A 23,989-nucleotide genomic window follows, 5' to 3' on the forward strand; every position below is an offset into this window, starting at 1 on the left:
TGTTGTATGAGTCATATTTGACCTCAAAGACTCAACGAATAATGCAATAAAATAGTAGTTTATGTAACAAGTTGCAAACAGAAGACTTTTTCAGCACGAGTCGTATATTTTTCCAACGAGGTTTTCCGAGTTAGATAAATACGACGAGTGTTGAAAAAATCAAGTGCAGCGAGTTGCATAAAACATTTTTTGCAATTGAATGGAATTCTAAGTCATGTGTTCATGTGTTAAATCACTTCACCGTTCAAATTAAAACAATATTTAAAAGTATACACAATGTATAACATATATATAAAAGTGATACAAGGGCTGAAAAGTTCAATTTCCAGAACCCTTTTTAGTGCTGAATAGTAGAAATTTTCAGTCTTTGTATCGAAAAGTATTACTTTTCGATTCTGTTAGGTGGTAGAGAAAAGTATGCCGTCTTTAAGCAGTTTCACGCCGGAGTTGCAAAAAGTACTTTTCAGTACCAACAAATAAAATTCAAAAAATGTTCTATAAACTAATTCGTGTTTTGTTTATAAACACCCAATCTTCCGTAGTATTCGTACACGATGCAAATCGCTGTGTCTTCCTTACCAACTCATACACGTGCACACGTGTCGTGGTTCGGTCGAAAAACCGGGAAAAGTCCCGCATCATCTCCCCCACAACCACCACCGTATAGCTATCCTTCCTATATGTCTACCAAGAAAAGCTCGTGCGCGCTACTACCGACCGAACAGATGATTCCTGTAGTAGTACACCAGGAGAGTACTCTCCTCACTCCACTCGGCGTTCCCAGCAGGGGTTCCTTTCTTCAACCCAGCCAGGAAACACTGCTTCTTGTTCTTCTTCCCACAAAGACGACGCGCTGCGGGGCTGGGGACCAGCTTGGCAGCGTTCTGCAGGAGGAATACCTACCTCCGGTCGGAGTTGTCGTTGACGGTCCTCGCGACATGCGCGTTGAGGCTCCATTTATGAATGATGACGTACAGCCAGCCAGCCTGGTCGAAGGAGTGGAACGCTTCCAGAGGACACACTGCTGGCACAGATGCCAATGGCATAGTAAGGGCGAACACATGTTGAGAGGTGGGGGGGTCACCCTCACAAACACAGCTGTAACAGTCATCGACGACCGTCATCGCCGAGTAGGTATATAGCCACGAGGACGAGAAAAATCGGTTCGGAACGGCGGGCCCCGGAGTCTGGTGGAAACAGCTGGAACCTCTGCGACACAGACATGACGCCACGCCATTTTCGCCAGCAGAGCCCCCCACTGCAGACAATCAGTGTGGATTGGGGATTGGTCGGCCCAGCCGCGGTGACGCGCCGGAGGAACATGGAACCGATGTTGGGTGGGAGGCGGGAGAGGGGAGAACATGACCGGGTTGGAGACACTGCTCTAGACCGAGAGCGCCGAGTTGCTGCAGAGCTTTCGTTGGAACGCGGGGAGCATGAAGTTGGTTGGAGTTGGTGGTGGAGAGGTATACGAGGATCCGGAGCATCGTATCCTGGTGATGGGAGAAAATGAAAATGCGTCAGCTATTAGGGTTGGGTTGGTTGAGAAAATTGCAATGCTGTGGGATTAAAAGCCAGTGTAGGTCAGGGGAGGTTTGATCTTTTTTGCTGGGTTTTATTTTATAAAAATTGAGAGGTTTCAAGGGATTCAGAATTTCCCTGTGTTACATGATTTGACTTGAATATTGACACTTTTGAATTCATACCAAAATGTTGACTCATCGGATCACAGCTTTTAAAAACGTTTCCTTTTAAAATCAAGCAATGCATAGCTCATTAGAAAGTGAGCAGCAAGTTCTCATTCGAAGTTATGAAAAATAATCTGTTAGTTATTTTTTTTAAATTAAGACTAACATTTCAAAAAGGCCAAAAATTCAATATTACGCCCTTTTGAAATGTCAGTCTTGATTTAAAAAAATTGAAAATATTGTTTTTTTACCGTGTATCATACCGTGTAGTCCTTTTCCATACCTACAACTTTGCCGAAGACACCAAATCGATCGAAAAATTCCTTCAAAATATGCAGATTTTTGAATTTTCATACATCATTTTTGTATGGACAGCTACCAATTTTTTTATGAAAAATTATATGGACAAACTAATGATGCAAAATTGCTTCTTTCTACTAAATTAGTCTTTCTATTCTCTAATCTGTTTTCTCAAGGATGATTTTTTTTTGAAAGTTTGGTTTTTGTATGTTTTGACTTTGTGTGTACTTTTTCTATGACAAAAAAAAAATCATTTTGCATAATTTTTTCGTCCATTGAAGTCTCTATAAAAAGATGTCAACCGTCATACAAGAAGGCTATATTAAAACAAATATTTAAAAACTGTTGGTGTTTTGGGCAAAGTTGTAGGTATTGCTTAGAACTTTTCAGAAAAAGTCACACTATAGAAGAATACCTGTTTTTTTTTCAATTGGACCTTTCACACAAAAAAAAATAATTGCGCAAAAAACTATTTTTGGACTTGACGAAATTTATATAACTTTGCTGTTTCTGAGATACAGCATCTGAAAGAAAATAAAACATGAAAAAATAGGCGTCAAATTTTTAAGAAAAAACTTTCGTGGAACTTTTTGTCAAATACTTTCAATTGCAAATTTGATTTTACATACAAAAATAAAGTAAAAAAAAACTACTTTTTTAAATTAATTTTGACCAACTTATGTCATAGCCCACAAAATTGCCAAAAAAGAGAATTTGAAAAATAGTTATTTTGTGCAATTTATTCTTGGGTTGAAAGTCCAATTACGTTTCAGACTCGATTATCCGAAGCCTCGATTAACCGAAGTTTTGATTATCCGAAGGTTTGTTGGGACTCCGGATCAGGCCTGCAAAAAGTTTACAACCCAGCGTACACATGAAGCAAACCAAAATGTCAGTTCACTGCTAGCATGTGACTGCAAGCCTACTGTGTCTATTCAACCACTGCCGCCTGACTTGTGCCGGTCGGCTGCTGGAGAATGAGAGACGTGAAAAAATGAGCTACACTCACTCAATTCGTGTCATATGACTGACTCGTAAAATCCTCTTTAAACACTATTTTGACAATTTTCAAACAATTAAATGGTTTAGACTGTGCAAAACACTTAAAACAACCATAACTTATATTCAAAATTACATTTCCACGCATGAGCATGAGCATGAGCATGAGAGACCACCCATGGTTGTCCTTCTCCGTTGCTGAACAGGACCGTAATATCCTATCAATACAACTGACCATACGCTTAAACGATCTAATGGCGTTTCCCTTATCAACAGCATGTATGAATGCGTTGAAAAGATAAAACATCAAGATCATTAAAACTAGATCTGAAGCAAATAGGTAACAGTCATTGGCCACCAACGGCGCCCGCCATGTCAGTTTGTAGATCTCGGGGGGATTGGGACGGGAATGTTAGTTAGCACAGGTTGCTACAAAGGGTGGGTTCTATACGATATCCACACCCCCACGTGTGCCGGAAAACTACTTCTACTTGGGATTTTGTTAGTGGGAAAGGGTAATGGCCAGGATTCATCATAAAGGATGATGATGCGACCCAATAATCAATAAATTTTGTTTAATGATGTGGTGTATTATGCATTCTCAAGGCAAATAGTCGGAGGATGCGGATGAGATTATTCCCGGTTATTTGGTGTTGAGTTTAGCATAAATGATTCAATCTTAGACAGCCGGCTGTGGAAAGATAAAACCAAATAAAATGCGAAAACGCGAAACCGCTCGGACCGAAAAACACACACAATCGGGGGGGAAACAAAGACGGAAACGGCAACGAAAATCCGGCTTGTTTACCGCGACGCGAACCGTTCAAATTCTCCAAAACAACTTCCAAACATCCCAAAATCACCCGGGTCGAAATACACACACAATCGGGGGGGAAACAAAGACGGAAACGGCAACGAAAATCCGGCTTGTTTACCGCGACGCGAACCGTTCAAATTCTCCAAAGCAACTGTCAAACATCCCGAAATCACCCGGGTCGAAATACACACACAATCGGGGGGGAAACAAAGACGGAAACGGCAACGAAAATCCGGCTTGTTGACCGCGACGCGAACCGTTCAAATTCTCCAAAGCAACTCTTCAAAATTACATTTCCACGCATAAATACAAACTTTTTGTATAAAAACTTGTTTCTTTATGTGTGTGCGTGCAACGTCGAATGAGCGTTGGTCGACTACTGCCTCGCATTGCAGCTGCTCAATGAGCTAGGGCACTCACGACTGCGCGGGGTTTGTTTATGTCACGGTTTTGCGGTTCAGTGAATGGATCTCAAAAATTCGTGTCAGCGTCGCCGATTTTCGCGTCATGACCCCTGACATTTTCAGCTCTGCTCCGGATAATCGAATCACGACCAATTTTTTTGTCTTTTTCTCGTTTTAACCATCAAACTCGAGTTCTTCGACACTATTTTAGTCAAATTTGAATAGTTGATTGCCTATTAAATAATAAGATGCATTTTTTCAATATTTCGTCACCGCCATATTGGCCGCCATCTTGGATAAAAAAATAAATCACTTTGGCGTAGTTTAGGGGTCTACTTAAGCTAGATAATCAAAATTTGACAACGAAAAAAAATGTTTTTTCGTGATTCGATTATTCGAAGTTTCGATTTTCCGAAGTGACATTTTTTCGAGGCCTTCGGATAATCTAGTCTTGACTGTATTTAAATAAACGAAATTTTCAAACAATATTTTTTTCAATGTTACATTTTAACTACAATTTCAATCAATTCCGTTGTAAAAAAATAAGCTAGTCTGTTTGTACCAAACATCTGAAGTGTTCATAATTTTATCAAGACTAGTCAAAATTCTTCTCATTACAAATTAGTTCAGTTGGGCGAAAAAAAGAGATCTGTGTTTGTTCCGAACGTTAATCAGTTCACCGAGTCTTTATTAGGATTTTCAAACCCAAAAATGTGCAGAGTCTAACCAAGAGGAAAAGCCTCTCAAAAGTATTTTTACGCGAAGGATAAAGAGCAAGGTTTAGAGCATTTTACTCTCAACTTAAAAGTTGATGGCAAATGCGGTTGGTACGATTTCCTTCATAACTCTCTCAATCCAAACCAAGACCATTTTACTCTTCCTGGCTTGTTTTGAATCGTCACCAGTCTCTTGGAAGGAGATCGTTACGTAATATTTGAATAGTCCCCAACCAGAGCACAGTATTGTCTACCAACTCAAACCTCAGACGGCAGCGTGTACTGTCGCACACTATGCAACTTCTGTTCGCCGTGGCTCGTTACACCAGGCAAAAGGCAGCAAGAAAATCCCTCAGACAACGCCCTGTTTTTCCTCTAAGGAAAAAAAAGTACAAAATTTCCCTTTTCACGTGGTCAAGCTTTTCTTTTTCGGACGAAACGCTTTCGCCGGAAAACTTTGGCGCTTAAATAAGAAGAGAAAAAAGGCGCAACTAATTACCCGGGATGATTGTTTAGGGGGGAAAGGGGGACGATGTTGACACAAGAATGTGCTTGCAGATGCTGAATATCCTGCCGGAAGTCAACAACAGACGCTAACGCGAAGGAGGCCCCTCTATGTCGGGGTCTATTTGCGGGTTGACCTTCGTCAGCCGGCGGCGGCGACCCCGTCATCCGAGACATCCTTGATTGATTTTTGATGGGGGGATGGGGAGACGGGATCTTGCTGCGTATGCTGTGTGGAGTACTAACACAGGGTGGATATTTCCCCTAGTTTGCGGCAACCGACAGACATTGCGACGTTATGGCATTCGACGTAGGAATGTGCGTCTAGCCGGAATGTTTCGAGATGTCTACGGAGATTGGAATCTGCATGGAAGGGTAGAAGATGCTGAAGCATATGTTACACGATTAGACGAGTATTACGATGAAGCTCAAACTTGCGGTTGCGATATTGATTTTCACGAAACATACACCCAAGATAGAGTGAAATAGTCTCGATTTGGATTGAGAGGAAAATGGTAACACCAAGAACATAATGCCCTTAAATCGTACATGCTTTTCTTCCCTGTTGATCAAAAGTGATGAGCGTCGTGGTCGCACTCTGTGAGTAGACTAATTTTTGTTTGTGAGTTAAAACTAGCAATCTAAACAGAGATTCAATTTTAAGATTCCCTCAAACATTCTACCTAAACAACAACCAACAGCGAGACAGACTTTTGCAAATCCAAACAAGTTTCTCCCCGTTTGTTGATTCTTAAGCATGCGTAATCCATTTGCAATCGCTGCAGTTGCAAGTCCCGTCCATTAGGCAACCCTCAGACCACGAGGAGCGCGAGTCCGGTCATCTAACGCGTGTGCATCCATTATCGTTTAATTTACAATTCAATATTTGTTTTTAATTACGGTGTGCCGTGCGCGTGAACTTGCCAATTCGCTGAACCACCACCGCGGTCGGTGTGACAAACGGCCACTTTGAGTTGACCAGTATGGTCGTCGCGGCACATGCCGACGATTACCAGACCCCCTGTCCGAGGTGTTGACGACTGTCTCAGGGGGGAGGCCTTCGTGGCCACCAGTAACGTCATTATGAAATCGCTTTAAATGTTTGCCAAAAAAACATCATCCACACTGGGATTTAAACGGGCGCAACGTGTCTTCACCGAACTGTCACTTTACCGTTAGAGCTGCACTCGAATTGTCGACAGGGAGAAAAATCAGTTTCCAAACAAGCGGGAACAAGCGTTCACGAAATTCGGAACCAAGAACAAAATGTTCAAATTCCACGCAATTTTAAAAATTTGTTCCTGGTTCCGAATTTTATGAACGCTTTCTCACGACTTTGAGAACAGATTTTTCTCCGTGATCCAAAAATTCTAAAGTGAAAATACTGAATCAAATTTAAAGATTTCTTTTTGCACTCATCGTGTGTGTGACTTGCTAATTTTCGCTGTTTATGGGAGCATAAATGTACGCATTTTTAAATTAGTGTTTTCATTATAATATTAACTGCCTGGAACAAGATAAAGAAACCATCCAGAGCGCACACCAATTAATGATACGGGAGGCATTTAACAACCTGGGAAAGTGCTTCTTTTTTCGGCCAAAATGTGGGTTCCCCCCTTTTGCTTCTATTCCAACAGACTGACGTGACAAGAACGCAGTGGCATTTTACATTCTGCTCTGTTTTGTTTTTAGTTTCCCTCCACAAACCCGAATTAATGAATCTCATCAACACCTGATTATCGATATTTTATACAGAAGCGAGTTTTTTGTTGTTGTTTTAATTATTAATTCCCACTGCTAAAGGTTGGTGTTCACGATTCTGCTTTCTTCTTCTTAGACACTGCTAGATGAACAAATCACACATTTTGCTGTGAGTTCCTTCAATTTAAAAACTGGCACGGAATTTTCTTGGTTTCTTGGTTCCTTTACAACTGGGTGATGGTTTAATCTCCTGACATACACAGCAAAAAAGATAGTAATCCAGCTGCGTGTAAAAAACCTGGGTGTAAAACAAACTTTGCATTATTTTATGAAATTTTATGTAATATTACACACTGAAATGTCAAGCTCTTATATGCGTTTATTCTCTCCATTCTTCATCGGTCTGATGGCCGAGTAGGCTAAGGCGCCAGTCCTTACTGTTGGTGCTGGGTTTGAATCCCGTCGGTTGCAATTTTTTTTTGTGTTTACAAAAATTGTACATGCAGTGTTTAACATTAAGTGTCTTTTTTGACGAAGGTGATGTGCATGCTTTTGCATGCGATTTTACAATCGGATTTTTTGCTGTGTATCTGTTTTAAATATCTATATTTGTTAAAAGTAACTTTAAAATTTTGATAAACTGTCAGATGTTCAACAAATCTCTGACTGCACAGTGTTTGGATAGCAAACTTAAGTGGGATAAATTGTTAACTCCTTTATTTGACGTCCTAGCCAAATGGTGTTTCTGGAAGCGTTGTTGCACTTGATAAGGGCTATCTTTTGAAGTTATTGATGGCACGAGATGGCGTATACGCCATTTTTGCAAAAATGTGATAACTCAAAAGGTTAGCATTTTAGCGGCCTAATATGTTATGAAGAGTTGTTCATAACATAAAACTACACATTTTTGCCGAAGACATCAAAATGTTTTGAGCCTTTATTGAGGAGTTATATCAATTTTTAAGTGATTTTGAGCCTATTTTTTAAGTTCCTTATTTTCAATATGGCGCATTTTGACCCGAAACCAAACAAAGCATCTGAAAGAACACACTTTCAACTACATTTCCCGAAAATATCTCCGTGTCTGTTTTTAGATATCTTAATTTGAACTTGACAGTTTTTAATCAATTCTAGTTTTTTTTTAATAGGTCCTATAAACATATGAAAGACAATAGTTTATAGGACCTTAAAAAAAAAACTCTAGATATTTGTTTATAAAATTTATACGGAATAATATTGAAAACGGGGTTATATTCGATAAATTAATGAGTAAATTGTTTGATGTCAATGGTAAATACACTGTTTACGGAAAAAACTCACAATAAACTTTCATTCAATTTTTGGATACTGAAATCACGAAAAAAATAATTCTTTGTCTTATTTTTGATTGCAAAGCTTCAGTACCCTTGGCATGACCCATAAACTACTCTAAGGTTATTTTGAATTTTGAAATCCAAGATGGCGGCCAAAATGGCGGTAATTAAATGTTGAAGGCTCGAGCCAAAATTCTCAGTGGGAACTTTTCAAATTTGACTAAAATGGGGTCGCAGAACTTTAATTTTTAAATTTTTGAAGTAAGAAAATAAATATAACAAAAATCGATAAAAAATGTTTGTTCATGATTTGATTATCCGAAGTCTCATCGAATCGAACCAATCGAATCAATCGAACCTTGGATAATTGAAAATTCGGATAATCGAGGCTTCGGATAATCAAGGCTTCGGATAATCGAGGCCTGACTGTATGTCCCTATCTCATCTGGGTCTGAAGACAATGATTTGAAAAATGAGATAAATTAAGACCACCCTAGTGTTGACATGGCCCAAAAACACGTAAAATTAAATACTAAAAATAGTTCTTATGACACCAAAGCTCTTATCGTTTTAGTTAAATCATTGTCTTAAAAGTGGTGAAACTACATATGCTACTTACGAACCATTAATCCTTAATTTGTCCTATCTTAGCCTGTTTTTCACCAAACGTGTTCAAACTTAAATGTTGAATTCTAAATTAAATACTCTTATTTACAAATTATAAAAACAAAATAGGTATTTATAGAAATCTAAGTGTTGTTTGTGATTTTATTAGGGTAAAAATCTAAGTGAAAATCCAGAACATCCCCCATTCAATCTAACCCCCAGTCCTCCAACCAACCAACCTCCCCCGTGTTTGGCCCAAAGATTGAACCTCTCAACATGTGCTCCGGTGAACCAGCCAATTCCATAAGACCACGCTGGTCAGCAGGGGCAGCAGCAGCTGTGATTAACTATGCTCACTGGCCGGTTGAAGGACAAGAGTTTCTTCACCTGCCGACCTGCTTCTAGTGGTGGTGGCGTATCAATGTATTTGTGTGCGTACAGATATGAATGGAATCGATTCGTGTATCGCGTATACGATATAATGTGTTACAAACGCGTTCTAGAATGTTTGTAGAAGTTTGAAAAATGCACATGAATTTGTTGATGTTTTTTGTTTATTTTGTACACCAAGACGATGGCAATGGCCAGCTGGTGCGGCTTTAGATCGTAATCGAGTGGTGGTTCCTTTCTAAAGTTTATGATAGCAGTTTAGAGCTGTTAGAACGTTATACGACGTTTGGGCCTCATCGCGATGGCATTTCGATTATTTCAAATCACTTATATGTGACCTGGATTAGCTAAGGAATGAGAAAATCTTTGACGAACATCTGATTAGAAACACCTGCTAAATTGATTCTTCTAGAAAGATAACATGTCAAGAGATTTAACAATCTTCTAGGTATTTACGTTTTTTTTTTTTTTTTTGTTGCCAGATGTCGTTGATCGAATTTATTCATTTGCGTGCAGTTTTCGGATTTAGTTGTTCAAGTTGTATGCAACAATTAAGTTGTCACTAAACTTCGCGAGTTAGTTTACGAAAGTTAGATTTTCATTTGGAACAGTAGGAAACGATTAACCGGAACACATCTCAAAATACAGAAGAAACATCAACAAAAAAGGAAGTTGAAGTAATTTGTGCCTCCCAACGAATTGGTTCCATTGCGGAATAGATTTCAACTGTTCTCCTGGCCCCACCAAAAAAAAAGTCGGATTTCCCCCTCTTCAAGATGATGGAAGAGGTTTTTCTCTTCTTCTTCTTCTGGATTCATTGAACTTTTCGGGCAGCCGAGCAGCAAGAGTATGGAAATAAATTAGCACCCGAAATTAGCACTTTCGCGCGCGGTTGGCTCTCGCAGTAGGGTGGTTCCGCGCTGCACACACCGCAGAGTTGGTGTGCTGGGAACTCATGCCAAACTAATTAACCTTGAACTCGGGCGCGAGCTCGATGCAGCAATGTTTCGTTTCGCGAGTTTTGGGTTTTATTTTGGAAGTATTGAAATCATTGGGTGGTTGCAAGGTTGGAAAGATTGAAGTTGTCTTTCCAAAGTGACAATTTTTGTTGAGACCTTTTTAAGTTTTCAAATGATTTTAAAAGTTGTTGCTGTTAAAAAAATCTGACCAACTTTCAGAAACAGAGGGTAAGAGAAACCTTTTTTATCTGTAGTAATAGCTTAACTTCTCTTGTTTAATCTCACCTTTTTCAATTTTTTATGCTTAAAAAATATGTTTATGTAATAAGTCTAGGCCTAGTCTACAATCTTTTATTTTTGCGAGTGTTTTTTAATGTTTCCAGGCAAATTTTGTTTTTTTACTTGTTTCCAAAATTTGTTGTTATTAAATTAAACATTAAACAGTTGAGGTTGCATAATCTATAACCAGGGTTGGCCATCCTTGTGTTCTCTTTAGAAGAAGAATAATACTCACGATTTTACTTAATGAAGAAAAAAATTAATGCTCCGAATCTATTGTCTGTTCCTGTTCTCAGCCAAGCTTCACAAAAATTAATATTCACTGATTTAAATGATAACAGTTTTTGTTGGAAAATATAGAAACGCACAGTAAAAATATTGTTTAAGATATTCGGGGATCCGTTTACGTTTCAAAGATAACAAAAAACCCACCGAAATTTATAAAAGAATGACTTTGAAAGAATCTCCATAAAAAAAACATAATCTGCTAAATATTACAAAATTGGAGAAGATTATTTGAAACCAAGAATTTTGTAATAATTTTCAAAGCTACTCATATTTATAAAGGTTTCGAAAAAAATAAGCCAAAATGGAAACAGCTTCTTAGATAAAAGAATGTGCCCTTGGCCCTTTTCTTGGAAAGTGCGCATTGGCCCTTAGGTAGAAATAGCAGTGTATATTGAAAATTAAACATTCTTAAAAACAGTTATATTAAATGAGCTCAAATGTACTTAAAACAAACTACAAACGAAATTAAAATCAAATTTCTTATGAATATGCCTTTAGAGACTCTAAATAACATATTTTACCGTATTTCACTAATATTTAATCTCTAATAGAAAGTTTTCAAACAAAATTTACCAGATTTCTAGCTTTCTTTGAAATTATCCCAAAGTCAAAAGTGGAAAAACCTTGGAAAGAAAACCAAGACGACCGAATAAAAATATTTTCTTTGTACAATGTGTGATGGAATTTCAGCAACATTATGCCCGGAGCTTTAAACAATGCTTAACTTAGATTATTTTTTAAAATGCTTTTTACTACCCAAAAGGTTTCCCACAATTATTTTCTCAGTAATTTGCCATATTATAGTTTTAAAACATTTTCGAAACAATCACATTGTAGAGAATAATTTGCAAAACAAGTTTCCTGAAAAAAAGTTTCGGGTTTGGTTCAACTATAAGCAATATTGCAGCCTACTGTGTTTTTTCAATGATTTTAATAAAATAATTTTCAATGAAATTCATCATTAATTCATATTTTTTCTAGAGCGTAGAAGTTTTGTATGATTTTCGTAAACATTTTTTATGAAAAAAAAAGCTCAAACGGGGGAAGAAAAGCAAACAAATTAGATAAGTTCTGTATTGAACTAAAGGAGCCTAATTTGGCCCTTCAAACACTAACAAAATAATGTTATGAAACTGCAAAATACATAACAAATTTTGATCAACTCATGGCAAAGACAAAGCCAAATGAAACCAAAGAAGAAAATCACAAAAAAAAATCGAAAAGACTAAATTTCTAGATGTTAACAATCGTCCTATCCTGTCCGCTTCCACTTCGTGTTTATGTTCTGATTGAGCAATCAAGATACGCACAAAAACAACTCTACGAAACACAGACTTAAGCCACACATGCGTATTTGATCGTACCCAAAAAAAGAAGACCGAAGAACTGACCATCACCACGAACCAGCGCCCAGCTTGTGTACGCACTTTTTGAACGCTCGTAGAGAAATGTGCGTTGATTTACGACTCCGCGGGATTTCGGAGCTCGGAGGGGCGGAAACGCACAACGCAACGGGTTGGTGTTTAGAAAGATCCGAGCAAAAGGAAAAAGACCCGCGGACGGTCAAAACATTCAAACTTCTTCTTCTTGACGGTGCGTGTGCGTGATGTCTTGAGATCGGCCTTACGCAACGGAATCGAGGACGGGAGGAGGTATCGCGACGAAGATCTCCGACTTTTTTCGGGGGAAAATTCCGAGGGAGTGAGAGTAACGACGCATACTCGTGGCCGTGATTTTGACCGCGTCTTCTTCGCCGAGTTTTTGATGCATTCGGTCGAGGTTTTAAAAATTTAAATAGACCGAACAAACGCGCGCGCGGGGAAAAGGTGTGCGTTTTGAAGTGCGTACGAGGCGGGCACGCTCTGTGAGCGCTCCGGGAGTTGCTGCGTGCCTGGTTGGACAAATTTGGGAATCGGCTCCCCCTTCGTATTTGAAGGCCGTGCCGCCGCCGTGTTAGAGCCGTCAATTGGGGTTCACTCAGATTTTGATTGGAGCTAATTTTGGGGTGGATCCTACTGGTGCGTTCTGTTCCCGGTGGGGGGAGGTGGGCGGCCCACCTTCTGGAGAGGACTTTCTCTCTCAGTTCGAAATGGAGCTACCGGGAGGGCAGGAAAGGAATTGGGAGTTTTTTGATTCTAGGTGGTGGGAGCGCTTACGCACTGATTTTTTGTTGGTTAGACATTCTAGCGTTATAATCGCGGGAAGGATTGGGGAACTGAGAATGCCTGAACTTGGAAAAAAGTAACTTGATCGGAAAGAAGGAGGGAAATAGATTGACAATTTTACTCTGAAACATACTCCTAACAAGTTGCAAAATAATGAAAATTAAATTAAAATAAGGCCGATGCAAATATTGTTCAAAGTTTTTGTCCCTCGATTCTGGACGAAGTCGAGGAGAACGGTGCGCAAACTAAAAAATATGTAAAAATTTAAATTACAAGCCAAATTTTCAACATTTCAACGAAACAACTATTGGACCACCACTCTCACAATTGGCTTTTAATCATTAGTTTAAAAACGTTACTTAATCCACCTTTAGGTGATTGGTGCCTTCCTCGCATTCATAAAGTGAATACACACAGCCTCAAAAAAGTGTATAAATAACACTTATTTTCATCAAAATATTTGAGATCCGGCCTAAAAAAGTGTCCAAATAACATTTAAGTGCTCATAACTTTTGATGGGTTTGTCAGATCTTCAATCTTTTCAACGCGTTGCAAAGGTCTTTGAAATACCTTTCTAACAATATATAGCATGACAGGTTTTCTTACAAAAACCTCCCTTTTTACAATCTTCCTAAGTTTGGCCAAAATCGTTTTTTTAGCATAACTTTTGAAGTACATTTCTTAACATAATAATATTAACTAGGGTCTTGTGGGACCCTAAGACGGATCGAATGAGACCAAAACGGTCCAAATCGGTTCAGCCAGTCCGAAGATAATCGAGTGCATATTTTTCGGTGCACGGACTTACAGACATACACACGCACATACATTTGTTCAGAATTTGATTCTGAGTCGATAGGTATACGTGAAGGTGGGTCTACGAGGTCGAATAAAAAAGTTCATTTTCCGAGCGATTTTATAGCCTTTCCTCATTGCGGTGAGGAAGGCAAAAATGTAGGATTTGACGTTATTCCTTGAATTTTGCGATTTAAATTTCAATAGGTCAATCTGCATAGGAAGCCCATAGCAAATGGGCTGTGTTGAAAAATTACTCTAGAAATATTTGCGTTTGGAAAAAAAAATCATTAAAAAATAAGCCATAAGTTGACCAACATGCTTGGCATATTAATGAAAAAAGCAAAGCAATGTCGTAATCTTTATTGAAGTCAAACAATATATCTAGATTTCTTTTTCAAAACAACCAATGCGCCATGGGTTTCCTATGTACAAAGGACCTTTTGGAAAAGTACGCGAGATATTAGATTTATTTGTTTTCATTGAGAGTCATTCTAACTAGCATATTATACTAAAAATATGTTCAGATGAAAAGAGTCCATCTAGATTGGAAAAAACAGGTTTTTCAAGTCTATACTTGTAAGCCTTAAGGAGGCACAAGACTATGACAAACAAACACATAGACGCGCACTTTTTGACAGTTTGGTAGTTTGGCTGCGTTTGTTGTCAGAAACGTCAGCCTGCATACATTTTGCTTCGTTTGCGAGTTGCCATAAACAAGTTTGCAAGTTTGGCAAACTGTCAAACACATAAAAGTGCGAGTTTGTTTGTTTGTCATAGTCTAACACCTCCTTTAGTAGTTCGGTACAAACATATTTTTCTTCATAAATTTTAAATATTTTGGGTTCGAATTTATATTTTTTGTTAGGTTGCAAAAATGTATTTTTTGAGACCAAATTCAAACACAATAATTCTCATAAAGTTTGTCCTTCGGTTTGATTAAGTGCCTTATTTGGTATTTGTTTACATCCCAACATTTTACTGAAATTTAAAAAAAAAACAACCCCGCGTCTCCATTGTTTCCCCGCGTCTCCTCTGTTTGGCTTGGCGATGCCTACTATCTTCGCTTGCCCTAGTCCCAGACAGACAGAAACTGACGGAGGATGGGTAAAACCCAAACAGAAAATTGCACATTTGTGGTTGCTTGCACGAAATGCATTCAAAGTGGCACGCATGAAGAGTGCGTATTTATTGCATGCTAACCCTGCATTGGCAGTGCCTATTTTGATTTAAAGATTTTTATTTCAATTCAGTTCACTCGTTACAGTGATCAAACTATTTAAATCTTATTCGAGAAATCCTCATTGCTAAATAATTAAATTATTCAGATTGAGAAACAGTAATTATTCAAATCGCCGCCCAGAGTTAGCGGCACTCGCCGTACCAAACCGGCTATATATTTATAGAATTTATATATATTTAGCTAGTACGCGACACCGGCGGGCCGCGATCATGACCACAGTCAATGCAATGACGCCGTGCATCGTGTGGAGCTGGTTCTAACCGGCTTTGCATTGCACTTTGCACATGAAACTAACTTTTGTTTTTTTTCTCCCTCTCACAACAGGCGGCAATCCTGCAGCAAACGGCCGAGTACATTTACGCGCTGGAGCAGGAGAAGACGCGACTGCTGTCACAGAACTGCGCCCTCAAACGTGACCGGGAACGTGACCAGCAGGACCAGGCGGTGGCAGCGACCGAGCAGGCCACTGTAGCGTCGACGACGACGATCGTTCCGGTCACGACCGTGGCCAAGAAGCGCAAGATCGACGCCATCATGACGGTGTCGGACTCGTCGGACGAGGGTTTGGGCTCGATGTCGCCGGAGCCGGTTAGTCTCATGCAGGTCGTGAACAACGCCACCGGCCAGACGATCATCACGGCGGCCGGAAATGGACGGGTTGGAGCGGTGGCCGGACCGACGATCAGCGTTAGCGCCAAGGACTATTTGGAATTGAAACACCAGCTGGAGGTCGAGCGACGGCAGAAGGCGATCTTCGAGGAGCGGTTGAAGGCGCTGGAGCGACAGATCTACCCGGCGCGAGTGCTCTACCCGGACATTGTCGAGGCGAACGAGGCGATCGAGGAAATTGCGGCGATTCCGACGACGACGACAACGACGACGAAGCCGACGACAAAGATGGAGAACGTGCAGCTGATCACGCTGGACAGCGGCATCATCGCCAAAAAGCAGCTGGTTGCGGTTTGCAACCAGGAGGTGATCGAGGAAACGATCTTGCCCATCGCCAAGACTCTCAACATTGTTCCGCTGAAGGAGGAGAAGGTATTCATCAAGCGATCACGGTCGCGATCGCCAACGATCGAGCCCCTGCCACTCCCGCAGCCGCCACAGCAGACGACGGTGGTCACGTTGCCCCCGAAGAAGAACCGCTTCCCGACGATCCTGGAGGCGGCCATCAAGGCCGAACCCAAGGTCGAAGTCGAACGCATCAACTCCCCCTCGTCGATCGTCGTCAACGACGATCACCTTTCGCACCTGGCCGCAAACAGCAGCAAACTGGTTCCGAACCAGCAGCATCAACAGCAAAACAACTCCCGCATCAACACCTGCCGACACAACCTGGAGACGATAGTGGAGGCCATACGGCACCTCGAGGGTGATGCGTTCGACTCGGTGATCCCCGCTCCGCAGCAGCAGCAGTTGACGATATCGCGACCGGCCGCCGTACAGGAAGTCCCGCTTGCGTTGACCACGTCCAGCAAGCAGAAAGAGCGCGATCACCGCCAGAGTCAGCTGGAGCCGTACCTGAAGTTCCGGACGGCACCTGCCGCCGTCGGGGCCGTCTCCAACACCACCTCCACCATTGCCGCGTCCAGCGCTACCTCCGCCTCGTCCAGCAACCCCAGCGGCCATCCGGCGATCGTGTCCGTCTCGATCACGCCCACGTTGAGTCCCGCCACCGTCGTCGTTCCGAGCGCCCAGCAGACGGCCTCGCAGATCCTCCAGCAGCATCAGCAGTGCCGGCCGGGCGTGATCGTCGTCAAGCAGAACTCATGATCAGCTGGTAGTAGTTCCACGATCACCGCCGCCGCCGCCCCTGCTAGCAAGAACGTGATCATCAAGTACCACCACCAGGCGGACATTGGCGGCCGATAAGAACCTCTTGGACGGAGCATTTTTCTTTTTTGTTAATTATTTTTATAGCAGTAGCAGATATATTTTTTTTCTCTCGTCCCGATCCAGCAGTTATACATGAAACAACCTTCCACACACATCGTCATTCAATGCATCCCGCGGTATATTTTTTTCGTTTTATACAAAGTTGTGATTTTTATGGCAATCTTTATTTTTCATATATACTTTTTGTTTTTAATTTCCCGCGCTCGCGCGTTAGGTTTTAGAGCAGACATTCAACCCCACAAAACTCTTGTTTAACTCCCCAAACCCCCTTTTTATTAGACGCATAGTTTCTTTGTTTTGATTTTTAAAACACACAGAATGTCACGAGTGAAGAAAACCGGGAAACGTAGAGAAGAAAAAACAAGCTAAACTAGAATTGATAACGTGAATATCAAAATAATAAGCAACACACAGACACACACGCGTGTTAGGACATATAGTATAGAACGCGAGGAAAACACCTGAGCAGCACGTATGTTGACTAGCGAAGAAGAAAAAAACTAACGTGAAACATATACACATTGTACAGAGAGAGAGACTCCGAGATGGACGCAAATAAAACATAAAGGTGTACCTTTACAACAACCATCTGCATTATACCGTAAGGCTAAGAAAAAATCATGTTAAAACCGACAAAACAATAGATTGGCGATTCAAGTTAACTCCTTTTTTTTTTTAACCCTGTGAAATGTTGCGATCGTTTCGGAGTTTGTTGTAATTTACTAAAACATTTGAAATAGCTCGACTACGCCGTTAAAACAACTTCTGCGTGACTTTTAATCGCTCCGCGAGAACAATGCGAAAGGTGGTTCTTTTAACCGATCGCAGCGCCACGTGCGTTCGTTTTCTGAAGCTCGAAAGGACTTTAAACTCACTCAGATCTTGTCAAAACCAAAATTATTTAGAAATAAGTTTTTAGTTAAACTACACACTTGGTTTTGGGCAAATTTTCGACTCTCGATCGAGATTTCTCAATCGAAATATTGCGATGGTAATTTGTCAATGGTAAGTTGTAATTTGTCGATAGTAGATTGAGATCATTCAATAGTAATTTCTCGATCTACCATCGACAAATTACAACTGACAATCGAGAAAATTTCAAGACATGTTCGAAGCGAGTTTTCAAAAATGACGAAAATTTCAAAAGAAAATAAAATAAAAATAAAATAATTTTCTTTAATCATAAGAAATTTATAAATTCAAATTTTAAAAAGATTTAAAAATGATAGAAATAAAAAAAGTTTCCAGAGTAATTTTTTTTAAATATAAAAAATTGCATTTATTTTTTTATGAAATTGGATTTCTAATTTTTGAATCATTGAATTTTATTCTAACTTTAAAAATTTCATAACTCTTTTCAAAAAATTTAAAGTTTTAATTTTTTTAAATGCTTAATTTTTTTTAATTTTTGATGTTGTTACTGCTGATTTCGGTCGTGATTTTTCGATCCACAATAGAAATTTCTCTAGAAATATGTTCAAAATATTACGATCGATTGCAATAGTCACCACGGTTATTTCCGGCCAACTTTTAAGGATTTCTACTCCATTTTTAAGCGAAATTTACTGATATTTGAGTATACAGTCCAGACTCGATCATCCAAAGCCTCGATTATTCGATGTTTCGCTTATCTTAAGTTCGATTATAAAAATCTAGAGCAATTTTTTAAAGGTCCTATACTGCCGTTCTACGCATAATTGTCCCATGTTCAAAAAAGTGCAACTGAGAAAAACGCGATTGAAATTTTTCGACCGATTTCTGTGTTTCTACGCATAATTGTCCCGTGGGTTCCTATCCGCCCTATGTGTCCCTTATCGCCCCAGTTAGCAGTTTATCACCCTTATTTGTGATTCTCTTACTATTCAACAGGTAAACAAGACATAATGCTTAGTAAAACTAATGATTCCGTGTAAGAAAATACTTGGTGGGACAATTATGCGTAGAAGTTTAACGATGGGACAAACAGACTTGGTGTTGTTTTTAATGAGTTTCCGAACAAAGTACCAAATTTTATGTGTTTTTCTTAAAGTACACGTCAAACTAAACTTAAAAATGTCATAAAGTCAAAATCGTCCAAAACTGACATGGGACAATTATGCGTAGAACGGCAGTATAAGCCCTTAGATTCCCTGTGTTTATAGGACCTTTTCAAATAAAACTCTTGGAATGGTCTCCAAAAAAACATCGGATAATCGAGTCAAAAAAACACCTCGGGCTAGTTTTCAAAAGGTCGAGTTTGTTTGCCGTAGTCTAATACCTCCTTAACCAGATGTTTATTTAAGATCAAATTCAAGACTGTTATTTATATAACCAATTTTCAATTTATCAACACCGCCATGTTGGCCGCCATCTTTGAATACATAGTTCAAGTTCAAAGCAAAGTGTAAACAAAGAGTCTATCATGCTCACGTCAGTTGATGTTTACATTTGGAACGAGCAGGATAGACTCTTTGTTTACACTTCGATTTCTTGAGTAAAATTTTAGCTCAACAACCCGGTAACGGCAACGAAAAAAAAATCAGCCATCCGTTTTGAAATTTTTGCTCGTACTTTGGATAATCGAGTCTGGACTCATTTCTGAATAGATTCAAACAAAACAACAAAACTTAAACTGAGAGAAAATAACTACAAAATTGAGAAACTTCCTTTGAACAAAATTTGAGGAAAGAGCCAAGTTTAGAAATTAGGAAATTTGTAACCCAAAATCGAGTCCAATCCACTCAAAACAAGGGCAAACACTCATTTCTGGTAGAGCCAATTTCAACAAAATTTTAATCATAATAGCTCTGCTATAAAAGATGAGCCTTTCAAAGGCTATGTGTGTCAAAACTAAAAATGCGTTAATATAAATTTTGAAACATGTATGTAATTTAGTAGAGTGTGATAAATGTGTGTTAAATGAATTATCAAAATTTAAAGGCTATGTGTGTCAAAACTAAAAATGCGTTTAAACGAATTTGGAAACAAATATGTAATTTAGTAGAGTGTGATAAATGTGTGTTAAATGAATTATCAAAATTTAAGTTTCAATTATGAAATTCACTCAAAGTTTATCGAACAGTTTGCACAAATGTTGAGTAAACTGCTACTACTATTTGAGAAAACACGATTTTAACCAAATTCGAGTGATTTAAGTTTAAATTACAAAAAAAAAATCGGTCATTTTTTTTTGTCTGAATACACATGAAGTTGTTTATCGGTTATGTTATGAGTGAGTTAAGGAGCTATTAGACTACAACAAACAAACAAACTTTTGTTTGTTTGCCATAGTCTAATAGCCTCTTTTAGAGTAAAATAATAATGAAAAAGGTGTTTAAACCCGGGAAATGATTTATAGTTAAGTAAGAACCGAATGTCTAATCAATGCAACAAACCCTTTTGGCAACAAACTCCAAAACGATCTATCAACACGTTTTTTTTTTGTAAAAAAAAGTATTTTTTCTGTTCTCTAAATCAATCAAATTTTAACCCAACAATCATGCTTCAGCTTCAAACCGCGCGCGGAATCGTTTATTGATTTTGAAAACAATTTCGAAGCGAAACAAAATGATCGTCGGTTCAAACCCCCAAAACCAACCAAATTGGTATAAACTCGTGTGAAAAACTATAGCTAATCCTGTGCTGCAAGCAAACCACCACACTTCCCGCGCGCAATGCTTTCGAATCAAATTCGGCTGTAAACTTTTGAGATTGCGGGCGGCGACAGTGGGAACGTAAATCAATGAAAAAATTAAGGCAAAATTGAACTTTAAAAGAGAGTGTAGAAAATATATGTTTGTTTGTTTATTTTTTGTGATCGCTTAGTGAAAATTATTTTCGGTTGGCTTTAAAATCCTAGATTCCTAGCAGCATTGATCGGCGATCATTAGAGGGAAGGCATTTCATCATTCGGACAACTTGAACAGCGTAGAATAATTTACTTTACGATAAGTGTGTAAGGCTAACGCGAACGTGCATGAATTTGGGATTGCAGCTTCGATATCTATATACATTAAATATATAGCTGATAAGGTTACGTCTGCGTGTATAAATCTATTGTTTGATTTGGCTACACATTTGAAGCGGGAGTACGCGTAGAGTTTAGAGGAGGAAGGTTAAAAGAAAACAGAAAATCAACATAAAATATTGCTATAATATTACGGTATATATATCTATAAGTATTTAAATCGCATTAATATATGAAACAAAATATGGAAAAGGCAGAATCAGAATATAGCTCGAATCTCTTTATCAATAAAAACATAATAATTAATACTATTATTATTACTACTATTACAAACACATACATTTACGAGTTCAGATTTAAAGTAAATTGATACAAAACAAAACATGCAAAGATAGCAACTGAATGTATTGAATTGATTTTTTGTATTCATCAAACTACTTATATATTCATTGACTAAGGCGATTAAGGCAAAAAGAAGAAGCAAAAATCTATTGTTAAACACACATACATTATCAAACACACACACACATACATAAACACAACACGCAAACGAAAGCATCTGCATCATATTGAATACATTGCAAATGATGAAGGAAAATTCGCCCGAGTAAAAAGTCCCCTTCCAAAAGTGAATATTTCTAATCGAAGCAAAACAATTGCTTTCAGTTCAAAGCATAAACACACAGAGACAAGTAAGTTCAGAGTCAGTCTGCGGAGAAACAAAGTCGTAATATTACTAATAATAATGTTATCAAATATTATGATTTTATATAAGGAGAAGCAAAAGAAGAAAGTAAAAAAGGGAAGCGAACTCTAGAAGACCATCGCATAAATATTAACGGATATTTTACACCACAAAAATACACACAAGCACACACACAAACAAACAAACTCCAACACAAAACGTGGTGACAAGAACGTAATTGAAACGAAACGTAAATTTAAAGTGATTTGTAACGTAAAAAAAAATACCAGTAAAAGTACAGTCGGCGCGAAAAGAGTTCGCGCGAGCTGCTAGTTTTTTCAGAATATTTTAAAAGCATCTTTTTTGACCGTGTGTATTACAACTTTTTTGCGATTGAGCGATTGAAGAAAAAAACCTAAGAAGCATAGTGGACGATAGGAGAAATATTCAAGAATAACATTTACTACGGGCTAACTAACAAACAGTTCGAAGTCGTGGCGAGAGGAACGCGTGAGCGGAAAATAACATGAATACTGCCCAATAATGCCTGATATATCTTATTGTCCTGAACCAGTTTTACCAACATAAAATATAACAAAAGAAAAAACAAATCCAAAAAATCAGACTAAAATGCGATTTTTCAGTACGGTAACAAACAAAAAAAACGCGAGAAAGAGAAGCGCATCCATATTTAAAAAAAAGTGCATAAAAAATAAATAAGGATATGTCAAACTAAAATTAAAACTCAAAATTGTCTGCATACAATCTCTGAAACAAAACGACTAAACTCGCGAGACGCGTCTCGACCCCGACAGAAAGACAGAAAATAAATACACTCACACACACTTACAAACAGAGAGAAAAAACATCCCAACATGCGAACTCCCTTTTCGTGCGAGAGAGTTGACGACTCGCACTGTGCGGCGCACTCAGAGAATCTTCTCTCTTTTGCAAAATTGCGCTCCCGTAATCGCTTGCTCATGTCACGAGAGCGCGACTTAGCCAGAGAGAGAGAGCTCCCGCTCTCGTTGATGTTGCGCGAGAGAGCATTTCTTGCAGGAGAGAGAGAGCTTTTGCTGGTGTGGTAAACACAAAGCTGAACGTCACACACTCTGCGCGAGGAATAAGAAACTTTTGGCGACTAACGAAATTGGAAACCTAACAATACAAAATAATGAAATTTTAGTTCAAAATTTTCCAAACCGATATGAAACAAATCAAATATCCCTAGGAATAAGTAATATTTAAAGCATTAATTATTTATTTCCTTCGAAGACAGAGACACAGGTTAAGCGGAGTGACGTGCGAAAGCGAAATACTACGAAACAGGAGAGGAGAATAAAGCAATTAAGCTTGAAATTAAAATTTAATTTCTGTGAAATTGTTTTAAATATTATTTTTTTATTTAAAAAAAAGTCTGAAGACAAAATTTTTGAAACAAAGAGAACTAAAAAGCAAAACAGAACAACGCTGTTGCGACTTTCCAACATTTGGTAAAACGAGAAATCAAATACAAACCAGCAATTCCTAAACATATACACTTGTATTTGCTAATCTTACACAATCAATACAAACACAAACCCCTCTACTCCCCTTTTTCACCCAAGTAACAACAAAAAACAAAACGTTTGGCTCTAGTAAATTAATTTTTGGTTTGACATACCGCATTAAACGTCATAAGAAGCTTGAAAACACATACACATGAAAATCATTTTAAAAAAATCTACAACTATTAAACTAAGCAAACCAACATTTACCTAACATATTGATAAAAAAAAACCAAGCAAATCAAGCAAGTAGAAAGAGAGAGAACGAGTGAGCTACAGAGAAAATGCATTACCCAGAGAGCAGGTCAAACAATAGGTGATTGTGTTGCGCCCGCTCCCCTGCGAAAACACACACAACAAAACGTATTGTATTTATTTAACTGTGTTGGTAACAATCGCACGTGAGGATTGCAACACAAATACACACACCATCTTCACAAAAAGAAAAGAAAAGTAAAGTAAAGGCAACAGAACAATAGCAGCGAGCAAACGTTGCAGGACGCAGTGTTTAGTTTTAACCCTAACCTAGGTTTACATTTACTTGACCCCGCCCATCCCTTCCCCGTTTCCGCCACCCAAAAATCCCAATAGATTCGCAGCAGTAGTGTGCACCTCCTACTTTTCAAGATTTCTACGCACCAACACACACACACAACCACACGCGCCGCAGCTACTGTTTCTCCCTTCCATTGTGTGAAAACAACACTTCAAGATAACACAAAAAAAAGAACGCATTTCATCGAAT

The 23,989-nt window shown here is 38.8% G+C and overlaps 1 protein-coding gene across 4 annotated transcripts in view; it reads left to right on the forward strand.

Annotated features, from left to right (window-relative positions):
* LOC120416291 (helix-loop-helix protein 11) overlaps positions 1-17,718 on the forward strand; it is a 204,822-nt gene extending 187,104 nt beyond the window's left edge. For all 4 annotated transcript variants that reach the window (XM_039578005.2, XM_039578006.2, XM_039578007.2 and 1 more), the window contains exon 4: positions 15,492-17,718. In XM_039578005.2, coding sequence (XP_039433939.1) covers positions 15,492-16,943 — 1,452 coding nt within the window. In that variant the 3' untranslated portion in view covers positions 16,944-17,718. The remainder of the gene's footprint in view (positions 1-15,491) is intronic.
* The last annotated feature ends 6,271 nt before the right edge of the window (positions 17,719-23,989 follow it).

This window comes from Culex pipiens, chromosome 2, assembly GCF_016801865.2.
Source record: "Culex pipiens pallens isolate TS chromosome 2, TS_CPP_V2, whole genome shotgun sequence".
Classification (NCBI taxonomy): domain Eukaryota; kingdom Metazoa; phylum Arthropoda; class Insecta; order Diptera; family Culicidae; genus Culex; species Culex pipiens.